Genomic DNA, 24,824 nt, shown 5'->3' with positions numbered 1-24,824 from the left:
ACTCTTCTTATGCTCTGCCCTCTCTCCCCCTAAACTCTGACTTAACTCATTTAAAACAAAGGACCATCCAGATTTGGAGCTGGAAGGGGTCTTAAAATTCACAGCATCCACTTTCTCTCATTTTAAAAAGCAGAACCAGGCCAATAGAGGTGTATTGGCTGCCCAGTGTCTCACAGAAACAGGACTTGCTGAACCAGCCCTCTACCCCAGACGTTGCATTATCACATGTTTAGTTACCCACAGAGCCTGGAAGATCAGCATCCTTAAGCAGTCACATAGGTCGTTCTCTGCCCATTCTTTATACAGGGCAGGTTGAAGTCCACCTTTCCAAATTGGGATTGGCCATGTTATCACAATTTTCACCTCAAACCCATACTGACTGAGAAAATCTCAACCCCACTGACTGGCCCACATGCACTGGAAGCCTAAGTCTAAGCCTAACTAAGAGGAAAGATGGGCTGTGTATAAGTCACAGTTGAGTTTTCTTATTATGGGTGCCCCAAATCCCAGAACAACCCTGAGGCCCTTTCTGAGGATCTGTGAAAAAGAAGAGGCCAGTGGGAAACCTGATATATTTGAGAGGGTGAGAATTTAACATACAAATACTAGGCATCCAGAACTCATCCCACGCCAACCATGTGAGACATTCAACAGACCACAGCAGGGTTTGTTCTGGCTCCCTCTCAACCCCCAACCATGTTTCCAAGGCTTGAAACCAATGGGGTCTGGGCTAAAGGAGTGGCAGGAGAAGATGATGGATCACACCCCCATGCAGGGAATTGACCACCAGGTAATTTTTGCTTAAAGTTCACAAAATGTACACTAATCTCTGACCATCGTAGAAACCAGCCAATTGCCAAACATTAATTTAGTGCCCCCCTCCATACATCCCTCATTTCTGGATCCACTGGGTATAGCCGGCCAGTTCAGTAAATGTCCCTGCAGATTACAGACAAGCCTCAGAGATTACCAAGGGTGGCTCTGAGGCTGCATCTGCCTTGCAGGGCTCTGGTCAGGCTCAGATGAGATAATGTCTCTGCAGTGCTTTGGAAACCAACATGCTAGAGAAGATAGGCGTGTCCACAAAGGGGGGGTGTCTAGATGTGTAGACAAGGCTTGTGGGTAGCGTGCATAGATACAATCTGAGGCCTCGAAGCAGAGGAAGAGGGGAGCCAAGAACGGTCCCTGAGCTCTTTTCATAAACATCATCGGCTCCTGTTGATGTTCATCTTGATGCCCTAGGTAGAGTCAGCCTCCAAGCCCAGCAAACCAGGGCACCTGAGCCGTGTGCACATTCGCCTCTTTGGGCCTCTGTTTCCTCATCTGTAAAATGGGAAGAACGTTTGTGCTCCACCTGCCCCTCAGGATGGCTGTGAAGGATGGACTTTGGAAACCTTAATTAAGATGCTAGGGAAATGCCAGCTATGCACGCAGTCTCTGGGGTGTTAGAGAGGTGTGAGAAAGAAACACAAGGCTCCGAACCCCCTTCTAAGCTTGACCCTCCCTGGTGGGGAATGGACAGGAAGTCTCAGGAGTAAGCAACAGAAAAGATTTGTTGGAATGTGGCCTGCTGGCTCTCTTGCCTCTGAATGGCTGCCATGTACCCAGCCCTGCGCTGGAGGCAGAGTGAGTGAGAGCCAAAGAGAAGGAAGACGCTGTCCTTACCCTCAAGAAGCTTTCGATCTAGGAGAGGAAAGAAACCGTGTATTCAAATAACTAATGTGACTCACAAAGAGATGGCTGCCCCACAAAAGAGTTACCCAAAAGTGCCAGGAGAGGGCAGAAAAGGCCAGATCCCTTCTGACAAGGGAATGAGATGGGCTTCATGGAGGGAAACAAACCTTTATTAAGCACCAGCCTCTGTGCTAAGCGTTTTACAAAGATCCTCTCATTTCATCCTCGCAACAACCCTGCAAGGCAGGTTCTATTATCATCTTCATTTTAAAATTGAGGCAACTGAGGCAGACAGGTTGTTATTTGCTTAGCATCACACAGCTAGTCAGTGTCTGAAGCAGGATACCAACTCAGGTGTTCCTATCCCGGGTGCAGCCCTCTATCTACCATGCCAGCTAGCTGCCTTCAGAAGCTGAGCCTTGAAGGATGGCTAGAATGGCAACAGGCAGAAATGTTGAAGAAGGCCGTCGCTGTATGGTATCCAAGCAAAGCCACAGATGGGGGAAAGAAGGCAGCACCCTTACGGCAGGGTGAATAGCCCTAAACACGTTTGCCCAGGATGTGGTAGCCTCTGGGAAAAGCCAGGATCCAGTTAATGGGTAGGGAGGTTCAGTCAAGGTTCAGAAAGGGATGTGGATTGGTAAGATTGAAAAGAAGGTGGGGAGACCCAATAGGCAGATCCCATTTCTACGTCTTTGCTAGTCCAGGAATCCTCACTCACATCTCCATAGCACACGAATGTTTACACACACCTCACACACATCCCTCCTTCAAGCCTCCTGGCAGCCCTGTGGAAGAGCCTCAAAGCCCAGTGGGGAAATAGGGAGCCTTGTGCACTTAAAGTGCACAAAACAGATTTGGAAATCAAGTCCTCCTTCCTTCAAGTCCTAGCCATTGGAACGCAAGCCCCTCAGCTCAAGGACTTGTTTTCATCCTTGTGTCCTTAGCGCTTACCAGTGCCTGGCACATAGCAGGCTATTCTTGTTGTCATTGTAATTTTGTTATTCCTTATTAACTCTCGTTTACATAGCGCCTTAAGGTTTGCAACACTCTTTGCATTTATTATCTCACCCTGGGAGGCAGGTGCTACTATTATCCCTCTTTCAGAGATGAGGAAACTGAGACTCAGAAAATTGAGTGACTTGACCAGGGTCACACAGCCAGTATGAGGCAGAATTTGAACTCATCTCTTCCTGCTTCTAGCCATTGTGCCACCTAGCAACAGTGTTTGTATTAAGACACTGCCTGCCTTGCAGGCATTTTTTAAAAAGTTTTTATTAACTTCTTCTGTCTCTTACATTACCATAGTTATGCCAAGTGAGCCTTCCCCTTGCCCCTCCCAGAGAGCCATCCTATATGCCAAATCATATTGTTTTCATAGAGGAAAAAATTCAGCACAGTCGATTGATCCATTGAAAAAAATCCGAAAATATGCCATGTGTAACATATGTGAACCTCCCACTTCCACTAGGGTGGGTTGAGAGTGCCTTCTAATTTCTCTTCATTCAAGTCTTACTTGATCTTTATAATTTTGTTACATTTACTATTTTTTAGTATATGGTTGTCCTTTCCATCTATTGTTTTCATGGCATTTACTTCATTCTGCATCAGTTCATGTAGATCTTTCCAGGCTTCTCTGTATTCATCACATAGATGATTTCTAATTTAATTATAAATTCTAATCCATCACATTGACGTACCACAATTTGTTTAGCAATTCCCCAATTGTCGAACGTCTACTTTGTTTCTAATGCTCAGCTATCACAAAAATATTTTGTGATATATTTTGCTATAAATATTTTGGAGTATATGAGAACTTTTTTTTTCTTATTGATAGCTTCCTTAGGTTATAGTCTTTAGTTTAAAAGGCATAGACATTTTAGTTACTTTATTTGTGTAACTCTGAATTGCTTTCCAAAATGGTGGTACCATTTCACAGTTCCACAACAATGTATTAGCGTGCATATTCTTTCATAATCCCTTCAACATTGATTGGGTATGAAGCGAAACCTCAGTTTGTCTTTGATTTGCATTTCTCCTGTTACTGATTTGGACCATTCTTTCCTGTGGTTGTGAATATTTTGCAATTCTTCTTTTTAGAATTATTAGTTCATATCCACCATTTACATGTTGGGGAATGGCCATTAGTCCTGTATATTATTAATTGTGCATATTTTTGGAATACCAGACCCTTAGAGAAATTTGATACAAAGATTTTCTTCCCATTCACCCACTTCCCTTCTTAATTTAGATGCATTAATGTTGCTAGGTGTTACGGTGGATAAAGTGCTGGCTTAGAGTCAAGATGATGAGTTCAAACTCAGCCTCAGACACTACTAGCTTCATAATCCTGGGACAAGGCATTTAACCGCTGTTTTCCTTAGTTTCTTCATGTGTAAAATGAGGATAATAATAGGACCTACCTCCTAGGGTTGTTGTGAGGATCAGCACTCAGCTGGCACATAGCACAATAAAAATGTTAGCTCTTCCCATTATCTATTCAGAAGCCTTTTAGTTTCAAGTAACCAAAGTTATCTACTTTCTCTTTCGTAATTGCCTCTCTCTCTTGTTTGGTTAATAATACATCTCTTCCCCATAGCTGTGTTTCTTTCCCAATTTTTTATAGCATGATCTTTAATATTAAAGGTTATTTTATTTGGTTATTTATTAAAGGTATTAAGATTACACATCCATTTAGAATGTGGTGTGAAATGGGTTGTAAAATGTTGATCTAAGTCTGATTTTTACAGGACTACTTTGCAGTTTTTCCAGCAGTTTTTCTTACATGAGGAGTTTTTCCCTAGGTAACGCTTTCCACTTTATCAAACAGTTGGCTTATTTAATTTCGTTGTCTCTGCTTCTTCCCTGTGTAGTCTGCTTCATTGATCTACCTCTCTATCAAGACCAGATAGTTTTGATGACTGCTGCTTTTAATATAGTTTGTGTTCTGTAAGTGCTATTTCCCTTTGTCTCTGCTTCTTTTCATAATTTTCCTGGATATTCTAGATCTTTCTGGCTTTTCAAATGAATTTTGCTACCATTTGCTACTATATCAATTAATATAAAACATCCCTTTGGTAATTTGGTTGGTATAGAATTAAGAATGGAAATTAATTTTGACAGCACTACCATTTTTATTATATTGGCACAGCCAACGAGCACCAAATATTCCTCCAGATTTTTAGTCTGTCCTTTATTTCTTAAGGAACACTTCATAGTTAAATCTGTATAAGTCTTTTTTGTGCTTTAGGAGGTCAATCTCCAGTTATTTTATGCATTTTTATTTGGAATGGGATTTCCCTTTCTATTATTGCTTCTTGTGTTTCATCATTGTTGATTTTTGAAGATTTATTTTGTAGCCAGAAACTTGGCCAAAGTTATTATATTAATTTGTATCTTTACTGATCTGCTAGGGTTTCCCAAGTAAACCATCATATCATCGGCAGATAGGGATAGTTTAAGATCTCCTCTTTACCTGTCTTCGTTCTTTTAGTTTTTTTCTCTTGTCCTACTGCTATTGCTAACATTTTCAGAACTAAATCACATAATAATGAGAGTTTTTCTAAAAGTTTCATGTGGTGCTGAGAAATATGTATATTATTTTGATGTACCATTTAGAAGGCATGATAATTTTTTCACTATAGTTTCTACAACAATTCATTCAATTCCATATTTTCCCTTTTGTTTATCTGTTTATTTTGTTTATCTATTTGTTCATTCTGTTAGACTTATCCAAAACTGAGAGAGGGATATTGAAGTCTGCGTTACTGTCTATTTCTTTTTAAAATGATGTTTCCTTTATGAATTTGGATGCTAAGGCATTTGAAGCTTATCAGTTTTTACTGATAGTGTTTGTTGTCTATAGTTCCTTTTAGCATAATATAGTTTCCAAATTTATCATTTTTATTTTTTCGGTGTTTCTTTTTGCTTTATCAGATAGCATGATTTCAAATGTTACCTTTTTGGGGGGATTTTCTTGATATAGAGTGGACTTTTTTCCCATCCCCTCAGTTTTATTTTGCATGTTTTTGTTTTTTAAATGTGTTTCTTGTAAACAACATATTGCAGGGCTTTGTTTTATTATCCAATCTCTCATTCTTTTTTGTTTTATTGGATTGTTTAATCCATTCACCTCTAAAGTTATGAGTTAAATTTAAATTTTCCCCATGTGTCTCTAATGTTGAAGTTTTTTTCAAGTTGTGATTTTCCCTCTTTTTCTGTAAATACAGGACTATGGCCCTTTAGTTACTTTAATCTCATTTTTTAAGTTGATAGGGGCCTTTCCTGCTCATATCCCTGATTATGCAAGCAACTACTGAGCTCTAAGCCCTCCCCTGGTTACCTTCCCCCTGCCGCATGGTTGCCTCAAAATCTCTTTCCTGTGTCCTTACCCTTCCACTCCTCTGGGTGTCAATTGCCCTAGGGGTTTCAATGCCCTATCCCCATATAAGACAAGTAGACTTTTCAAGCACCAAATTCTCTAGGCCATATGCAGTGTAAGGTCCCCACATCCTTACATGGACCATCTTTCTTCACTTGTAGGAGCTTTCATCAACAGAACATCCTCCCACCACAAAATAAATTCTTTCCCTCTCCTCTTTTCCATTTTTCCTTCCTCCTCTTTATCTACTCCCTTGTAGGTTTTTCTATTTCTAAGACCACAGAGGTTACCTTCTCCTCATTAATAGATCTTATTTGACCCCAGCACATCACACATTCCTCTCACCCTTCTCCTGCTTCATGTATCCTCCCATGTTGTAATGTAATGGCACTCCAAAAAGAGACCACTGATTCACCTAAAGCTTCTGTATCTTGTTTCACCTCTGTCTCATTGTGCACATTTAAAAAAGCAGTCTCTTACTTGTCTCTGCTGCCACTCTATTGCTGTTGTTAGCCTTGCCTATTAAATTTATTTACAACTCCTGCATTTCTGTTGTTCAGAGTGTTGAGAAGCAAATACCCTCTTCAGGTCTATTTTTCTTGCTAAAAATGTTTCAATTTCTTTGTTATTATTGAACATTCATTTGTGTTCCTGTATGGCTAAGCTCAGATTTGCAGGAGAGGTCACCCTGGGTTGTGTCTTCGATCCATTGCTCTTCAGAACACATAATTCCATTCTTGCCCACCTTTTCTAGTGAGTGTGGAATAGTCTTGCATTATTCAAATGCCCTTTCCTTTGTATCTGGAAGTCTTTGTATTGGCAACCAAAAATGGGCTCCTTAGCACTTAGTCAACAAGTGCCCTTGACTAGTTTGGCTTTTTCCCCTGAACTGAATGCTGTTTGTATGTTGGACTGGAGTAAGCTTGTCGGCCCCTTCACCTTGCTTCCCTTGCTTAAGCTGATGGAAAGAACCTGTGCTTTCCCAGTCAACCCCTTCACCTTGCTTAAGCAGATTGAAAGAACCTGTGCTTTCCCCGGCGTACCTTACACCCCCCCGCAGAAGCTGGATGGTTAAAAGCAGCTCCCGTTGGAGCCAAAGGCTGCCACAGCCACAGCCACAGCCACAGCTACAGCTGAAGCAGGAGCTGCCAGTAGCAGAGCTGACCTACGGGAGGAAGCTGAACAAAGACTTCAGGCCAGTGGGTAATCTTTTTACCATAGAGGGGGAAGCATGATTTTGCTTTATGCAATCATGCTTCTCTGTAGCCTCCTGGTTACTCTTTCAAGGCGTACTTATTGGGCCTGGAAACTTTTCATTAATATGTCAAAATGGGGATGCTGGTTCATGGGTTGGTTACTGTGGAGCCTAAATATATGTTTTGATTCTTCTGCCTTCTACTTTGAGAGTTTCTTATATCCGGTGGTTCCGAACCTTTCAGACATGTTTATGATCCTCTTTGAGATTATAAACTCTGCCCTCCTAATACAGTCTTTTTCCTGATTTACAGATATGATATGATTTGAAGAATTTATTGTTTCTGAATTGAATTCTTTTAATTTCCTTCATTACAGTGTCAAAGTTTTTGTCCTGTCATGATCTTCTGCGAGATCTATGGTCCTTAAATTTTCTCTAAACAACCTTTCTTCAAGATGAGTATGTTTTGCTTACATAGTGAGCATATTTTCTTTTATTGTTATTGTTTTGCTTCTCTTCTAAATTGGCCTTTATTTTTGTGTATTTACATTCCCAATCTATTGTTCTTTCTTTTGTTTCTTTGGTGAGATGGCTTTCACAAATTCAAGTTTTTTTTCTATTCTTTCCTTTATTTATGCTTTGCAGGCCATAAATTCTGCTCTCATAATTCTCATTTTTCTTTTGCACCACTTAGGAACAGCAAGTTGTGGTTCCATGTTCTCCTCAGATCCCACAGAATTCACTGTCTTATCAAGTGTTTGATCATATTCCTTTGCTTTGCAATATTTATTCATAGATGCTTGAACTCATTTATTAGATCCAGAGGCCATATTTCTTTCAGCTTACTGTTTCTCTTGTTGATTTATCTATTTATGTACAAAATCTTTGAGTTTTCTTCTTCCTGAAATCTTTGGTAATTTCAGTCCTCCCCCTCCCCCTTATTTCCACTATCACTGACTTTTTGACTCTCTCATTTCTGATTGTGGTTTCCATAGAGCTGGATCTCAAAGCATCTCAGCTTCCCTTCGTACTGAGAAATTCACAGTTCACCAGACTATGCCTCTGCCCCAAGTGACTCAGGTGTTTAGAACCAGCCTCCCAAAGGATACTGTGTTCTTTTCCTTGGGTTCAGAGGAGTGCTGCACACCCTTCCTCTCCCCCTTCCCCCACAGGACACTGTCCTAGTATCCTATACCTCTCCTTTTATTTATTAGTTCTTTGACCCAGAACTGTCAGTTCATAGCTTTCCAGCATTGTTGCTACAGGGTTTTCTGCCCCAGACCTGCTCTTCTGGTGTTGTGGGATTGTTTTCTTTAGCAACAGTGGTTCAGAGATCTCCAGTGCCTTGCACATAGTATGAATATTAATCACTAATCATCACCTAACCTCCTTGGGACTCTGTTTCCTAATCTGTAAAATGAGGAGATTGTTCTAGACAGCCTCTGAGGTTTTCTCTAGCTCTGGATCCTATGACTCTAAGTTACTCAACCTCCCTGGGCCTCAATTTCAAGTCCCTGAGTTGTTTTTGCTTCTGTGAGACTGTGGTCACCTAGTTGTCTACTGTAGCCGAAGCAAATTTCTGTAGCCTGGAGCCAGGGTCTCTTTGGTGCTAGAAAAAGGGAGGAAGGAACTCAGTGTGGGGATAGATTTTATTGAAAGCCTGTTTTCCTTTTGCCACTAGCATGGGAGGTGGGAGAGGGGTGCTAAGAGAACTCAGGATCAATAAGCACGGGTTCATGGGTTGATGTGGCACAGAGACACAGGTCCCATGCCCTCCTCCCCGACCATGCGCACTACCTGGTATCTAGCAGATGCTTAATAAATGCTTGTTGAATTAAATCATTGTGCTAGGTACCAGAGATCCAAATACAAGGATGAAACAGCTCATGCCCTTGAGAAGATGACCTTTGCTGAGAGAATGCACCATGTATAACGGAGGTTAAGTCTAGAAACCAGGACAGAACCAAACTGTTTTTCCTTAATCTGTGGAGTTATGGTAACCCCCCTGGCCTACTATAACATAAGCTGTTTGAAGGCAGGGCCTATGTCCTTTTTATCTTTGTGCCTAGCACAATGTCTGCACATGATAGGCACCTAGTAAATGGTTGTCAGTTGATTGACTTGTATCTCCGTGCCCTAATGATGGCTGCTCCTCGAGGGCAGGGTTTGTCTCACTTGGTCTTGTATCCCCACAATGAAAATGCATCTGGACCTCTGCTCTGGGATGCTGAACAAACAGAAGGACAGAAGACCTCCCCACCAAGGCAGCACCTGCAGCCAGCCCCCACTGTGGGCTGTCTGAAGATTCCCCACAGTCACTCACAAGCACCTCCCTCAGCCCCACTTTAGAAAAAGTGAACTTCAAGAACAGAGCAGGAACTCCACATTCACTGCCTCCAGAGGCTTTCCTCTCATTCCTTCTCACCCTAAGGCCCCAGCCCAAGAGGCACAAAGATGTTCGGGTACCTCCCTCTCCTCTTAGCTGCTGCCTTGATTCCTGGTAAATTGTCTGCCCTGGTGCTCTGGAAAGTTTGGTAAGAGCTGCCTCTGGTTTCTGGCTTGTCCTAACTTCTTTCTGCTCTCCCTGCAGCTGGCCAGACTGCCATCATCCTGCGGCAGAAGGTTATCTCCATGACCCGAAATATAGGAGGTTCTGCCGCCTTGATCTGTGAGATTTTCGGTACAGAGGTCGACAATATCCACTGGTACCGTTACCAGGAGGGGAGGGCCCCAGAACGTCTGGTACGCTATTCCATGAAGAAAACTGAGTCTGTACTGGACCCAGGATTCGGCTCTGACAAGGTCAGAGCTTATAGGGGGAAGGACAATAGCTGCAGATTAATACTGAGTAATCTTCAATTGAGTGACTCGGGAATGTATCACTGTGCCAGCTGGGACGGAGCACAGTGGCACAGGCTACCCCGGCTCCTGAGCAAAACATGCTTGAGCATGTTGAGCAGTTGAGCTTCCTACCCAGGAATCCAGCCCTTCTTCAGAATAGGCTGAAGACCTACTAAGTCTTCACTTGGACTAAAATAACCCTAAGCCCCAGAAATTTCCTTAGCTCTGAACCCCAAGCCCAGGAACTTTGGCCAAGATGTTTGAGAAAACAAGTCTTTCAGAGGTCAGTAGAACCCAGTAGGACTTCTCTTATTCTCCATGATGTTTCAAAGATCGCTGTCAGTGACCACTCCATCACATCTGACAGTGCTTTCAGTACCCAGGGGGACAGCTTCTCTAAGACAGGTGACAGATTCATCAAGAATCACTCAGCATTCTTTTATTACTTCCCTACTTCTCAATAGAAGCAACTCCCTATTTTCCTTTTGTGTTCTCTCCTTTTCTGCTCAAAGTTCATTCTTACTAGCAGAGAAAACACAAAGAAAGTAATAATTGTACAACTCTGCCTTTGACTTCATCAGTTATTGTCATACAATTCACTCTAAATAGGGTTCTTATTTATCTTTGATTTTCCTCTTTTCTCCAGTATAGCCTCTTTAAAAATTTATTTGTAATCCTTATCTTTCTTTCCTCAACAACCTTGCCCTGTTCGCAGCTTTAGCACCTCAAAGTATTTTCTAGAAGATTATGCCATACTTCTTTTATTAATTTTTCATTATCTACACTTGCTTTTGTCTTCTCTGCATATCCTATAAAAATTTAAATTGGTGAGTAAGTTCCCTGTGCATCCACATTGGTCTGTTTCAACAACTACCATTTTACTTCCTCGTTGGAATTTTTTCTCATTGTGTCTTCAAATCTTCCCTCTAGAGAGTTTCCTATTTATCCTAGATGACCATCCCAGTAGAATTCTGGGACCTGGGACCTTTCTGTGTGTTCTTTGAGTCTTTGAAGTCTTCTCTCCCAATATCTAGGGCACACAACATATTATGTCTGGTTTTTCTTTTTTCTCCATATCACAAATTCTAATATGGAGTAATCACCTGCTATTATTTTCACTTCCTAAACCATTTTAGGAACAATGACAATAAGCAAGAATGACATAGACACCATTTATGAAGAGCTCACTATGAGCAAGACAGTGAGCTAAGCATGTAGGATATGGAGACATAGAAGAGATGTTTGCTAAGTGTGTTTCAGCCATTATCCAATTTGACCCTTACAAAATTGTCCCTGCTTCGAAGGTGAGAACACTCAGAAGGTCCTTTGGGCCATTAGTAAAGCCTCCCCACATTCCTCAAACTGGAGAGCCCTGATGAGAGCCATCCCTGTACTCTTGTGTTTTGGAAGGATGCCATACATACAGGTTCACAGGAGGGGCTTTGTATAGGGGACAGGCGTTGGCCTGAATGGTCTGCGGTGTTCTGGGGCTCACTCACTATGACATCAAACATATCCATGTGTCTCATTTTCTGGGTCTGTAAGTGAGAGGTTGGATTCAATAACACCCAGGGTCCCTTCTAACTATAACATTCTAGCACCCTCTGATGCCTTCAGAAGACTGTGAGCAAGCCCAGTACTGCCCAACAATGGATAAAATGCAAAGGACCAATTATAGTGTCCAGTACAAAGTGAAGTGCTTATAAAAGGGCAATGAGTTTAGGGGTTTTCCCTAACATGGAGAAAATGGGAATGAGAGGGCTTGGGGATCACAAAGTCTGGGCTGAATATGCACTAAATAAAATTAGAAGGAAGCCAGTTTCCTTTGGTGATTAATGGATGTTCATTCTCTTCAGACTCACTTTGGAAACCCAATTCATTGTTATTTCCTCTAATGGAGAGCAGAAGGGTGTTTCATCCTTCCCATCCATTGAGACTCCTTGAGGCCATCCTCCCTTTGCTTTCTCTCTTTGATCTCTTCTGCTGGCACCTGGCCTATGTTCAGTATGGGTTACTAGACCTAGCACCTGCATCTCTCCCCACCCCCAGCCAAAAAGGAAGTGCCTCGAGAAGAGCAGCACTGGGAGAAGCCTTTCTGCTAGTTGGGCACAGCTTTCTGACTCCTCTCATCTAAATCTCCCCAGAACTGTAACCAAAAAGAAAGGTTTCCTTGCAGCTAGGAGCATGGGAGAATCTTTTTCTTGCTTTTGCTTTCCCTGCTTCCTGGTAAGTGTGTTGTGGCCATGGCACCCTTGGTACAGCCCAAGTCTCCTTCATCCTCTTCTCTCCTGATGGCTTTATTCTTATTGCAGCTCATCTGTCCAGTGCCCGCCTGGTGCAGGAGGTCTCTGTCACGGGCATTCAGGGATGCTCGGCCATCCTCACCTGCAAACTCTTTGATGCCATTTCCACCGTGGTGCACTGGTACCGACTCCAGGATGGGAGGGCCCCAGAGCACTTGCTCTCCTTTTCATTGCAATTAGGCACAACCAAGTTTGATAGGAGCTGTGATGAAAATAAATTCCGGGCCCATAAGGATGAAATTAATGATAGGAACAGTATCTTGCTAATCAAAAAGCTAGATGTGAGCGATACTGGGATGTATTACTGTGCTGTCTGGTCTGGGATAACCACAGTGCCCCAGGGTGCATCTCCTCTCCACACAAAAGACCCTGCTGTCTTTGACAGCTTGGAGGAGCTGGTACTCAACACAGCAGGGCAAGCTTCTTCAATTCTACCCTGCCCTTTCTCTCTTCAATCTGTGCAGGGACTTGGCTAATCTTCCCTCCATGATGAGGAAATAATGGAAGTAATCTGTTCTGTTCCAATTAAGGAAGCATTTATTAAGTGCTTGTCATGTGTTGGCCCTGGGTCAGGTACTCCTTAGGAAGACAAAGCTAATAATCCTTTTCTTCAAGAGACTTACATTCTATGAGGATGGCAAGGGATGAGGAATGATATGTCTTAGGAGGTGAGTAAAGCCTTGAAGAAGACCAGGGTCTGAGAGATGTAGGTAAAGAGGGAGAGAACTCTGGGCACAAAGGCCAGAGGTAGGAGAGGAAATGTTAACTTTGTGGAGCTGTAGTAGAAGGGTCAGTTTTTTGGAACCTAAAATGTATGAAGGGAAGTGGTGGGCACTGAATCTGGAAAGGCCTCTTGCAGCCAGGTCTTAAAGTGCTTTAAATGGTAAGTTGAGGAACTTTTATCATCACAAAAGCAAAAGGGAACCAATTTTGGTTCTTAAACAGACCAGAGCGCTGGACATGTAGACAGGTAGACCAAACTCCAAATCCTGCCTCAGACACTTACTAGGCGGGTGTCCCTGGACAAGTCACTTAACCTCCATTTGCTTCAGCTTCTTCTTCTGTAAACGGGGAATAATAATAACACCTACCTCTTCCTCCTCCTGACTTGAAGTCAGGATAAAAGGAGACAAAATTGTTAAGTGCTTTGCAAACTTTAAAGTGCTATGTAAATGTTAGCTAGAATTATCACCATCATCATCGCTATCATCATCATCATCATCATCATCATCATCATCAGTAGTAGTAGTAATAATCATGGTGGTAGTGGTGGTGGTGGTGGTGGAACTAGATGGATCAGTGCATAGAGTGCCAGGCCTGGAGTCGGGAGGACTCATCTTCGTGAGTTCAAATCTGGCCTCAGACACTTACTAGTGGTGTGACCCCGGGAAAACTGCTTAATTCTGTTTGCCTCAGTTTCCTCATCTGTAAAATGAACTGGAGAAGGTAATGGCAGATCACTTCAGTATCTTTGCCTAGAAAACTCCAAATGGGATCATGAAGAGTTGGACTGGACTGAACAACAAGCTGTAGAAGTAGTAGTAATGGTGGTAAAAATGCATAACGTTAAACTTCTCTCCTGATATGAAACAAATGATGGAACTCCTAGGAAACCTGGAGGCAATTCCATGGCTTCTAATAGGTGGACACTGACCTTACACCAGAATCCCCTTTGGCTTCTCCACCCTCACCGACTTAGCAATCTACAGAACAAAGGGGGCGTGGCTCACCCAAGTTCATGTGGGCAGCAAAGGGCAGAGCAAGGCACCCAGGTGCCCTGATTCCAGATTCCTCTTACACTTTCCTCTGGCATTGGCTTCCATCCTTACTTTTGCCCTTTTCAGGATTTCAATCAGTGTTGCTGTATCTTCTCCTGAGACGCTTTTTCTGTGTCCCAGGGGACAAGGGCAGGCCTAGCTATGGCTGAGGCCACACCTGGAGGCAGGCTTTGGATCTTCTGTTTGAGCAATGACAGTAGCTAGCATATGTCCAAGGCTTTAAGGCTTACGAAGCCCTCTGCAGATGAACTCTTCTAAGACTCGTAACAATTAAGTGAGATGAGGCAGGTGCTATTGATATCCTGAGGCTCATAAAAGTGGACTAGCCCGTGTTCCCACAGCTCCTGAATATCAGAAGGATCTGATCGCTGATTCTCTCCTGGATGTATGTCTAGCACCCTTTGCATTGTGATGCCATTTGATCCGCAGACTCTAAAAACTCATTTTGTCGCAGAGCCATGCCCACCTGGGCAGTTAAACTTGGAATACAGATGGAAGGTAAGGGAGAAAGTGCATCATGCAAAGTCATGCTGTAGTAGAGAAGCCTGGAGGGTCAGCAATAGAGCAGGTAGAGGAGAAAATAAAGGAAAGCTTCCTGCCAATGAGCACTAGCCTGAAGTGGGATGGGCTGCTTTGAGAGGAGGTGGGTGTCTCCTCCCTGGAGGTCTTCAAGCAGAGCCCAGATAACCACTTGTAGAGTACAGAATTCTTTCGTTGTGTGTTGGACTTGTAAGAAATGGGAGGAGGAGTTTTGTTTCCACAGAACGAAAGGTGTGCTTCCCTGCCCTCCCTCACCCCAGCTTTAGCAGAGACCAGGCCTCAAGGTTGGTCAGGTGAGAGGTCAGAAGCTTGTACTCATGTGCATACTTTTTGAGAAGGCAGTATAGGGAATTAGAGAGGCCAAACCCACTTGAACCTGTTCAAGCTCATCTAGGGTCTGATCTTGGTCAAGAATCCAGGTCTACTGATTTGCATAATTTGCATACGTTAAAGAGGGAAAGTAGGGGAAGTAAAAGAATATAGTTTAATCCTAAACTAAGACAAGGAAAATCTAATTAACTTCACTTTTGCTTCTGTATCCTTATTATCCTATTTATATAAACTGTATAACCTAGGAAAACTATGTAAAAAACAAAGATTGTAAACTAACCATGACTCTAGCAGGAGTGGAGGGAATGGTTACCCCCGCTCCTGCCGCTGTATCAGTGTGAGTGTTCCCATGAGCACTGCACCTGCTCTCGAGGAGCGTAATAAAATGCCTTCCTCTGCCCACTCTGGTCTTGAGTTCTTTGGGTGAGAATGGGCAAATCACATGGATTTTCCTAAGGTCAAGTGAAGGGAAGCAACAGGCAGCAGAAGCTCGCCAGGCTTACTCCTGAATCTTGTCTTGGGGTGTCCTGTGATCCCCACTGCGGGTGTTAAGAGGGCTACCACTCTGGATTCCCTTGGGGAACCCTGTGGTCTGCACGGCCTTCTTAAGGGGACATCACTTGAGTCTTCCTTAGGGTCTGACCCCTAGGAGGTCCTGTGATCCCTACAGATTAAGGGATGGCTACCACTTGGTCTTCCTCTGGGAGTCCTGTGGTCTGTACAGCCTTCCCTAGGGATTATCACAGGGTTCTTCCTCAGGACTTTGGCCCTGCCTAGAAAGTCCAATGATCCCCAAAGCTGCATGTTCTCACAATTTGGGGAAGTCCAGTGATCCCCAAAATCACATTTCTCACAGACTAGAGGCTGCCGCAGATCCTTCCAGCTCTGAAATTCTGTGTTTCTGTCTTCACACTTGTCCTCATCAAATTTCATTTTGTTCAACTCAGATCAATATTTTTTTTCTTGAGCTGAAACGAATTGACCAATCTATGAGAAACAAGAATTGCCTGTTTAAAGTAACTCCAACTGCTTCCCACTCCCAATACACACACACACACACACACACACACACACACACATTGTAACAACAATCTTGCTAGCAGCTACTGTGGCTGTGTAAAACCAACAACAACCAGCACACAGAAGGCTGCTAACACAGGTTCCTTGATCTGCTTTTCTAAGGAAAGCAACTTTAAGGGGTTAACAATCTCAGTTTAATCAAACATACATATATCAATCAGTTAAGGAGGAAAAGATCAACCCCCTGAACTTCAAGGCAAATACAAACAGAAGTTACAAACATCAACAGACAGACCTTGTCCGATTCAAATCACAATTAATAGTTACCAGAGAAACACCAATATCTGTCTGGGTTATCAAAGCCAGGGGGCAGTTACACTGGCTTACCCAGAGTCTCAACACTCCTTCCATGAATGAGCTCCCAAAAGTCAAACACCAAGCTGCCCTCAATTATATCCTGTTCGGAGCCCTGAGCAGGCTTCCTCCTGGCACCCTCAGGTACCCGCAAGCTTTAATTAGCAAAGTCCAAACACAAAGTCCAAATAGAGTTCTCTTGGGGATGTGTCCTTCTCCCCACACTGCTCCAGCACCCCCCTTCCAAGTACTGAGAGGTGGCTGTACAACAAAGTCCTTGGGGGTCCAAGGCACTCCCCCCCCCGCCATACACAGCTCCATCCCTCCCTCCCAGGTCCCAAACAGTCCCAGGGGAAGATAGCAAAAAGCACACTCAGCACCTTGCTGAAAAGCTTCCATCTTGTCCCAGGGCTGAATTCCAAGCTCCTGGGTTCCTGGTCATCCAGTTCCTGCTGGCCACTCCTGGCTTCTGTGGGAATCCCGAGGTAGGTGGTTCCCCACCTTTTCGCTCACCTCACCAAAGTTGGCTCGAAGGCAACTCATGGTTCTCACCTTTCCAAAGTTCTCATGCAAGCAGTCTTCTGCTCCATGTGGGTCAGTATTTTGGCAGCCACCGTCGACTTCTTCTTTCTCCTCACCAGCCGCTCCTGACAAATCTGCACAAAGGCCATTCTTCACTCCTGTTTCAAAACTCCACATACAATACAATCTCAGGACATTCACTCTTTCAGCACAATCTGGAGCTGGGATAATTCACTCAAGCCCTTGCTCCCACCATCCACACCTCCCCTAAGCCTCTGCTTGTTTTCCTCCCACAGCTTCTGCTCTGACCTGTCTCCTCCAGAGCACTAGTGGGGTAGGGAAAGGGAAGAAGAGATTATCGCCCAGGGCCCCTGCTCCGAGCTCCCATCACTGCCACTTGCCTGCTCTGCTTCAGGCCTCTGGGGCTTCACAGAACCATAGCCACCACAAGTATTAAAAGCAACCCAATGCTGGGACACATCCAACCACTATCTCAGTACCCCAAAACTCCATCCTTTCCTTTTAATCTGCAGATCCTGCCATGACTATGCCATTTTGTAGCAACAATCTGCTAGCAGCTACTGTGTCTGTTTAAGACCGGCAACAACCAGCACACAGATAGCTGCCAACACAGGTTTTTTGATCTGCTTTTCTAAGGAAAACAACTTTAAGAGGTTAACAATCTCAGTTTAATTAAACATAAACATATCATTTACTTAGTTCAGGGGGAAAAGATCAGCCCCCTGAACTTCAGAGCAAATACAAACAGAAATTACAAACATCAACAGATAGACTTTGTCTGATCAAATCACAATTCATAGTTACCAGAGAATCACCAACATCTATCTGGGTTACAAAGCCAGGGGTGAGGCGGGTTCAACAGCTTGCCCAGAGTCACACCACCCACATTCCTTCAGTGAATGTACCCCCAAAAGTCAAACACCAACCTCAGATATTATATACCCATCTCAGGGTCCTGGGGCACTTGATTACCTCAGTGCTAGAACCACTCAAACAAAGAACAGTGAAAAGTCCCATTCAGGGTGTGGGAAAGTTAGTTAATCCCTAGTACCACCACATACAGGGTTTCCAGGCAATGACTCCCAATTGTCTCAGTCCTGAGAAACATTCCAAGACAAAATCCCACTTTATCAGCCCCATTCAAACAAAGGCCAGAATCATTAAAGGCATTTAAGAAAAAAAAAAAGCCCTGCCCTGATTACCATTACACACACACACACACACACACACACACACCCACACACCCCAAGGGGTTAACTTGTAGTCTAGGCTGAGTAGTGCTTCAGTCTACCACAAGAGGGCACCAGAGAGCAAGAACTAAGTGGACTCTGGAAACTCATTTTGTACCAAAGTCAGGCCCACTTGTACAGTTAATCTTGGGAAGTAGATGCAGCGAGGGTGCATTGTACAAGGTGAGATCACAGTGAAGAAGCCTAGAGAGTCAGGAGCAGAGCCGGGAAGCCACAGCAAAGTCAGTGCGAATCTGATCATTCAAAAAAACTAGTGAAAATGATGTTGACTTCAGAGTAGCTGGAGTTGGTGAAAATGGGAGAGAAAACTCACAAATGGCAGAGCTGGAAGGATTACTCGAGAGCATCTCTTAAAATCCTTGACTTCACTACCAGGGACACAGACTAAGAGCACAAGTGCACATTTCTATCATGCTTTCCAGTTTACAAAGCCTTCCTCAAGCCTAAGTCCCTTCCCTGGTCACCTCTCCTCTTTACGTGGGTCTGGAGCAAGGAGAGACCTCACCAGGGACCTCACCAGGACTATTGTAATGGCCCACAATTGGTCTCCCTGCTTCCAGGCCTTTCCCTTTTCAATCCATCTTCCATACAAAAATAAAAACAATTTTCTTCAAGCCCGGGTCTCACTATGTCCAGAACTTTCAGTGGCTTCTTATTGTTGGCTCTAGCATAAAACACTTCTTCAGCTTGGCATTTAAAGCCCTTCACAGACTGGTTCTATAGGACTTTTCCAGAGATTTTTCTACAATTCCCCTTTATGCAGTCCATGGTCTAGTCCAATTAGTCCTCTTGCTGCGCCCTGACCTAGTCATTGTGTCTCCCAACTCTATGCTTTTGTACAATGCCTGACATACATTCCTTATGACTGCCTTAGTAAACTTGTCTTCTCCCCCAAAGCTTAGTTCTGAAGAAAACCTTTCCTTGATCCCCTAAATTATCAGTGATCTCTCACTCCTTAAATTCCCCATATTTGCTTCTCTGTGCACTTGATGCTTCCCCCTCAGAAAAAGGTTAACTCCCTCAAGGCAGGGACCATCTCTTTTTACTTTCATATCCCCAGGACTGAATACATGTAGCAGGCAAAAAGTACTCACCTAATAAATAGCTGTTGAATCTCACTATCAGGTGCAAATGCTTGGAAACAGACCAAAGGATTTCAGGGGTCCCTCCCCAAGGGAGCAACATGGATGGGTGGCAGAGAGTCATGGATCATTCAGAACAAATCTGAGGACAAGAAACCAGTATCTTCTACCTTCAGCTCACCCAATACAGCTTAAAAGGCAGTAAGGCAGTGTGGTCTAGTGGAAAGAAGATTAAGGGTGCTGTTAGAAAGCCTGAGTTCAAATTCTAATGCTGCCATTTACTAAAGAGGCATCATGAGCATTGGCTTTGGAGTCAAATGAACTGAATTCAAATCCTGCCTGGGATACTTAAGATTTCTGGCAATGGGGATTAGATATTCCATTTGTCTTGGCCTCCATTTCGTATGTGTATATGTATATATATACATATATATAATATTGTATACATATGTGTATGTATTATATATGTGCATATATGTATATAGGTGTATGTGTGTATATATACATCTATATGTATACCTTTGTGTGTGTATATCATGGACTCTCTGGCCTTTGAAGTCCTTTCTAGTTCTAAATTTCTCATTCTAAAATCATTATTTTAAGCAATTTGACAAGTGTCCACTAAGGCTCATCATGGGCCATAAAGAGATGAAATAGACTACTCCTTAAGGAGCCCCCAGTCCATTGGAGGTGAGGGGATGTGACATGTACAAAAATGAATGTAGTACAAGATGATGGGGCCAAGAAGACCAGATAACATTCCTCAGAAAAAATTGAGGAGGCCTATCCCTCTTTCTGGAGTCGCTGTGACCATCTCTGATATTCTGGGATTCCAGGACACAACCCTGGCAGGTGATGGCCAGTCCCATGTGAGCAAATGGTCCAAGGCATCCAGGAGCATTGTCTTTCCTTGATTTTCTCCTTTCCTTCTTAAAACTCATGAAACTATAACAGGGAGGCTAACAACCTGGGTCTGAGACCTAAGTCTGTTGATACTAGCCAAGATGACCTTAAGCAAGCTCCTGAACCTCCCCATTGCTCAGTTTCTTAATCTGTGAAATGGGGATGATTGCCCAGACTATGTTACAGGGATGTTTTAAGGATCAAATAAAATATACATGAAAGCCCTAGAACAAGGTTGACTATCATCAGATCATGAGCTTTATCTTGTCCAGCCATTGCCACTAGCTAACTGGGTGACCTCACTACTGTGTGACCCCAGAGAAGCTACCACCCTCTTGGACCTCTGTAAAATGAGAGGGTTGGGTTAAATGGGCTCTGATCCTATGATCTTTAAGCCTTATCACCCAAGGGTTATGAGTATTTTTTTCCTTCAGGGATAAAACTCAGTCCATAACAGTTTAGCCCCTGAGGGGCCCTGCTACTAGCCAACTTATATTCATTATCAGAATTAGACCCTCCAATGTCCACTTTGCCCAATAGCAAAGAGAGTTCCATAGAGACTGATGAGCTCTCCATTGTGCTGAAATTGCGGCTGCCTCTAGTTCCCCAGCCTCACTTTTTCGTAAGTAGCAGCTGCTCATGCCATTAGCTTAGCAATATGGTCTGTGCAGAATTATGGAGCAAGAACCTTAGTCAAGCTCGCACTACCACCACACACACACATACACACACACACACACCCACGCACGCACGCACACACTTCTCCTAACACCCAAAACTCAAATGTTACTAAATTTCTTACTTTGAGCCTGTGGATGCAGCTTAAGACTAGGAAAACCCACCAGTATGCAAATTCATCATGTTATGAAGGAATACTCACAGAAATCCACATCTATCTCATTTTGTCCTCTAGACTTTTTCCTGGTTTTTTTTTTACAACTTGTATATAAAAGTAATTGTAAGATAGAGATGTCACATGCAAAGTCAGCATGTGTGTGTCCACACAAGAAACTGGCAGAATTCCTGTCTGCTTAAGAGTTCCTAGAGCTGATGAAAGGTCAAACAAACAAATGTACAAATGAATAAACAAGTGGAGAGACAGAGAGAGAGAGAGAGAGAGAGAGAGAGATCTTAAAATAGAAGAATGAACTAGGAGGCCATCTTTTCAACCTCCTTTATTTTACTAATGAGGACACTAATAAGAGCCCAGGCATGCATTTCTAACATGCTTTACATGTTACAAAACCTTCCCTCATTCCCTTCCCCAGGCACTTCTTTGATAGATGTGTTCTCTATCCTGTGGTGCTGGTAAATGTTTAACAACCAGGTCTCAAAAAAAGTATACACAACACATTTTAAGTTTAACTTGTATTATTAACATCTTCTCTGTCATGTCCTCAAGACTAGGCAACCATCAGTGCCATAAGTCAAGCCCTGATTTGTAACATTTGCCTAGAAGAATAAATATTCGCACTGAAAATTTCAATCAGTTCTGCTGAGCCAGGAAACAGCTGGCAATAGCACACTACTGTTTCTTTGCCATTCATATGTGATTTCTTGGAGGAAAAGGAATGTCTTGTTTGTTTGTACTTGTATACCCAGCCGGCACTTAGCAGAGTACCTGGCACATAGTAAGTATTCATTTATTTATTTATTTTCATTTATTCCTTTCACTTCTATTCATTTATTCCTTCCTGACAACCTCCCTGTGACTTTGGTAGCACAGATATAATTGTTCCCGTTTTGCAGATAAAGAAACTGGAACCCAGGCAAGGTGAAAACTTTAAGATGATTGAGAACAGGGATAAACTTACCCGATTCAATAAAATTCTAAAATCATTCATTAAGCCCTTCATGCATGCAGAGGGATACCCAACACAAAACCAACTTGTAGAACTTGCTGCCTGATTATGAGAATCCTGCTAAAGTATCCAAGGACTCTGGGAAACAATATTATCTCCACCTCAGGATGAACATGAAGTTTTTAGAAGAGTGACATCCTCAAATCTTCATCGGCGTATATAACATTTGCTTTTTGGTGGGTACTTAGGATCCTGCATGGCCATACCAGTTACTGGTGATGAGAAAACCTCTGACTGGCTGGGTCCTACCCCAACTGTTCTGGGGTACTATAATGCCACCTTTAGGCTTCTCCTAGCTCTAGATTTTCCCTCTGTTTCTTAATCGAATCAGTGGCAATGGCAGCCACTTCAAGCATCGGTTGAGTCTGGGCTTGCCCTGCTTTCTCCTCTAATTTTAAAACAGCTACACCCCCTCCCCAAATTTTCCCAGCCCCACTCTGTGATTCTCTCTTACTTTTCAGATAGGGAAGCATCAATGACATTTACATTAACATAATAACATTACACCTGTGCCTGCCCTCTTTTACCTGTTCATCCCAGAAAATCATGCAGATGCTCTATGCCCCATCTGTCTTCTCCCTTCAGCACCATCTTATCATGCAATAGTATCCCCAGGAAGTCAGGTAACTGCCTGTGTGTCCAATGTGACCCATATGTCTCCTCCAAAGCTGCCCAACAGTTGGCCACCAAGGATCCTGACTGGAGGAAGAGAAAAGGAAGAGCTTTTCCACCATAACCACAAACAACATCACAAAAGCAAATGAAGCCACCTATTACAGCACTGTTGGGATCTCACAGGGACAAATATCCAGAGGAGGGTTTCTGTAAGAAGCAAAAATAAAACAGCATTTAAAAAAGAAGAAAAATTCTTCCTTCTTGGTCTTCCACCCATCATGACCCATTCCATCCACTCTATCCCAAGAAATTCTGAAGCTGTTTTCCAGCCTTGGCTGGCTGGCCACAAATAACCCTCTTCCATAGGGCTGGAGGCAAGCAAATGACTTAGCTGTATCTCATCATCTGTTGAAGGAGGATCATGTCCCATGTGGATTTGCTGGAAACAGTTGCATCTTGCAGAAGACAGACCACTAGACTTGGATGTGAATCCAGAAATCATCATGGGACTCTCCACTGGATTTCAGGGTCAGAAATCGAGACATGGGAGGAGCTTCAGGGGTCATCTAATCCATGTTAAAGCTGGAAAAACCAAGGTCCTGAGAGGAGAGATGACTTTCCTAGCGTCACACAGCTGTTAAGTGGCAGAGCTGGGAGAAAGGAACCATGAGCCCAGTTCCCTTCCCCCTAGAAGAGAGGGGTAGGAGGAAAGCTCCAGGTCCTTTAAGGGAAGCCCTGTACTTGGGTGTGCATTGCCTCTTGGGGTGTGGACATTTAGCTACCTCCTGTGTTAGCAGCAGGCCCTGAGGGACAGTTCTAGTGGGCATCTGCAGCACTGGAAATTGCCCATAAGGCTTGGGGCTGTCTGCCCCAAGTTATTCTCATCCCACATCAAGCTAACATCGAGGCTGATAAAAGAAATCCCTGGCCTGGACTTAACTGCTCCCAGTTAGGTCAGAAGAGCAGCACCATTTTTCCTAGGTATTCCTACCTTCCCAATCTGCCTCAAATGAAAAGCTGATAAGATAAACACAGGACAATCTCCAGAGGAAGGTAACTGTTTCTGTTGAGGACAAGAAGGAGAGACATAGCTCAGGCACCATCTTCCACATACATTTACATTTATTCTTTTTTAAAATTAATTTATTTTAATTTATGTAACATAACAAGCATTTCTGTAACATACTATAATAAAAAGATGGTTGCATGTGAAACTGCAAAACTGTTGTGTACAATTTGCTCTTCCCTTAAAATACATAACAAAATTATCATGTACATTTCTTCTCCCTTATTTTTTCTCCTCTCCCCCAAATTATTCTATACATACTTCTATCAGTTCTTTCCCTGGATACAGATGGTATCTTCTTTCATTTGCCCTTTGCAGTTAATTTGGGTACTTATAATAGTCAAAATAACCTGGTCACTCAGAGTCATCCTTCAAACAATATTGCTGTTACTGTCTCTATGATGTCCTCTTGGTTCTGCTCATTTCACTCTTCATTACTTCATGCAAGCCTTTTACATCTTTTTCTAAGGTCATCGAGCTCATCGTTTCTTATAACAAAGAAGTATCTATTATGATCATATACCACAACTTGTTCAGCTCTTCTTCAATTGATGGGCATCCCTGCAATTTCCAGTTCTTTGTTGCCACAAAGAGAGAAGCTATAAATACTCTAGAACATAGAAGTTCTTTTCCTTTTTCCATAATCATCTTTGGAAACAGAACTAATAGTGTATTGCTGAGTCAAAGGGTATAGGCATTTAATAACTCTTTGAGCCTAATTCTAGATTGCTCTCCATAATGATTGTGTCAGTTCACAATTCCACTAAGAGTGAGTTAGGGTCCCAATTTTTCCACATCTTTTCCAATTTTTGTTGCTTTTCCCTTCATTTTAGCAAGTCGGATAGGTGCAAAATTGTAACTCAAAGTCGTTTCAATTTGCATTTCTCTCATTAATAGTGATTTACAGAATTCTTTCCTATAACTATAAATTGTTTTGGTTTTTCATTGGAAAACTGCCTGTTCATATCCTTTGACCATTTATTGACTAAGGAATTACTCATATTCTTACAGATTTGAAAAAGTTCTTCATATATTTGAGACATGAGACCTTTATCTGAGAAAATGTCTATAAATTTTTTTTCCAATT

General features: G+C 42.9%; 1 protein-coding gene across 1 annotated transcript in view; it reads left to right on the top strand.

Moving 5' to 3' along the window:
• Nucleotides 1-9,658: 9,658 nt before the first annotated feature.
• Nucleotides 9,659-24,824, top strand: part of LOC118830593 (T cell receptor gamma constant 1) — a 93,692-nt gene continuing 78,526 nt past the window's right edge. Inside the window, exons 1-2 of the mRNA XM_036737478.1 lie at nucleotides 9,659-9,750; nucleotides 9,841-10,144. Coding sequence (XP_036593373.1) covers nucleotides 9,705-9,750; nucleotides 9,841-10,144 — 350 coding nt within the window. The 5' untranslated portion in view covers nucleotides 9,659-9,704. The remainder of the gene's footprint in view (nucleotides 9,751-9,840; nucleotides 10,145-24,824) is intronic.

This window comes from Trichosurus vulpecula, chromosome 9, assembly GCF_011100635.1.
Source record: "Trichosurus vulpecula isolate mTriVul1 chromosome 9, mTriVul1.pri, whole genome shotgun sequence".
Taxonomy (NCBI): Eukaryota; Metazoa; Chordata; class Mammalia; order Diprotodontia; family Phalangeridae; genus Trichosurus; species Trichosurus vulpecula.
The sequence above is the reverse complement of the archived record's forward strand: the minus strand, read 5'-3'. Positions and strand labels throughout refer to the sequence as shown.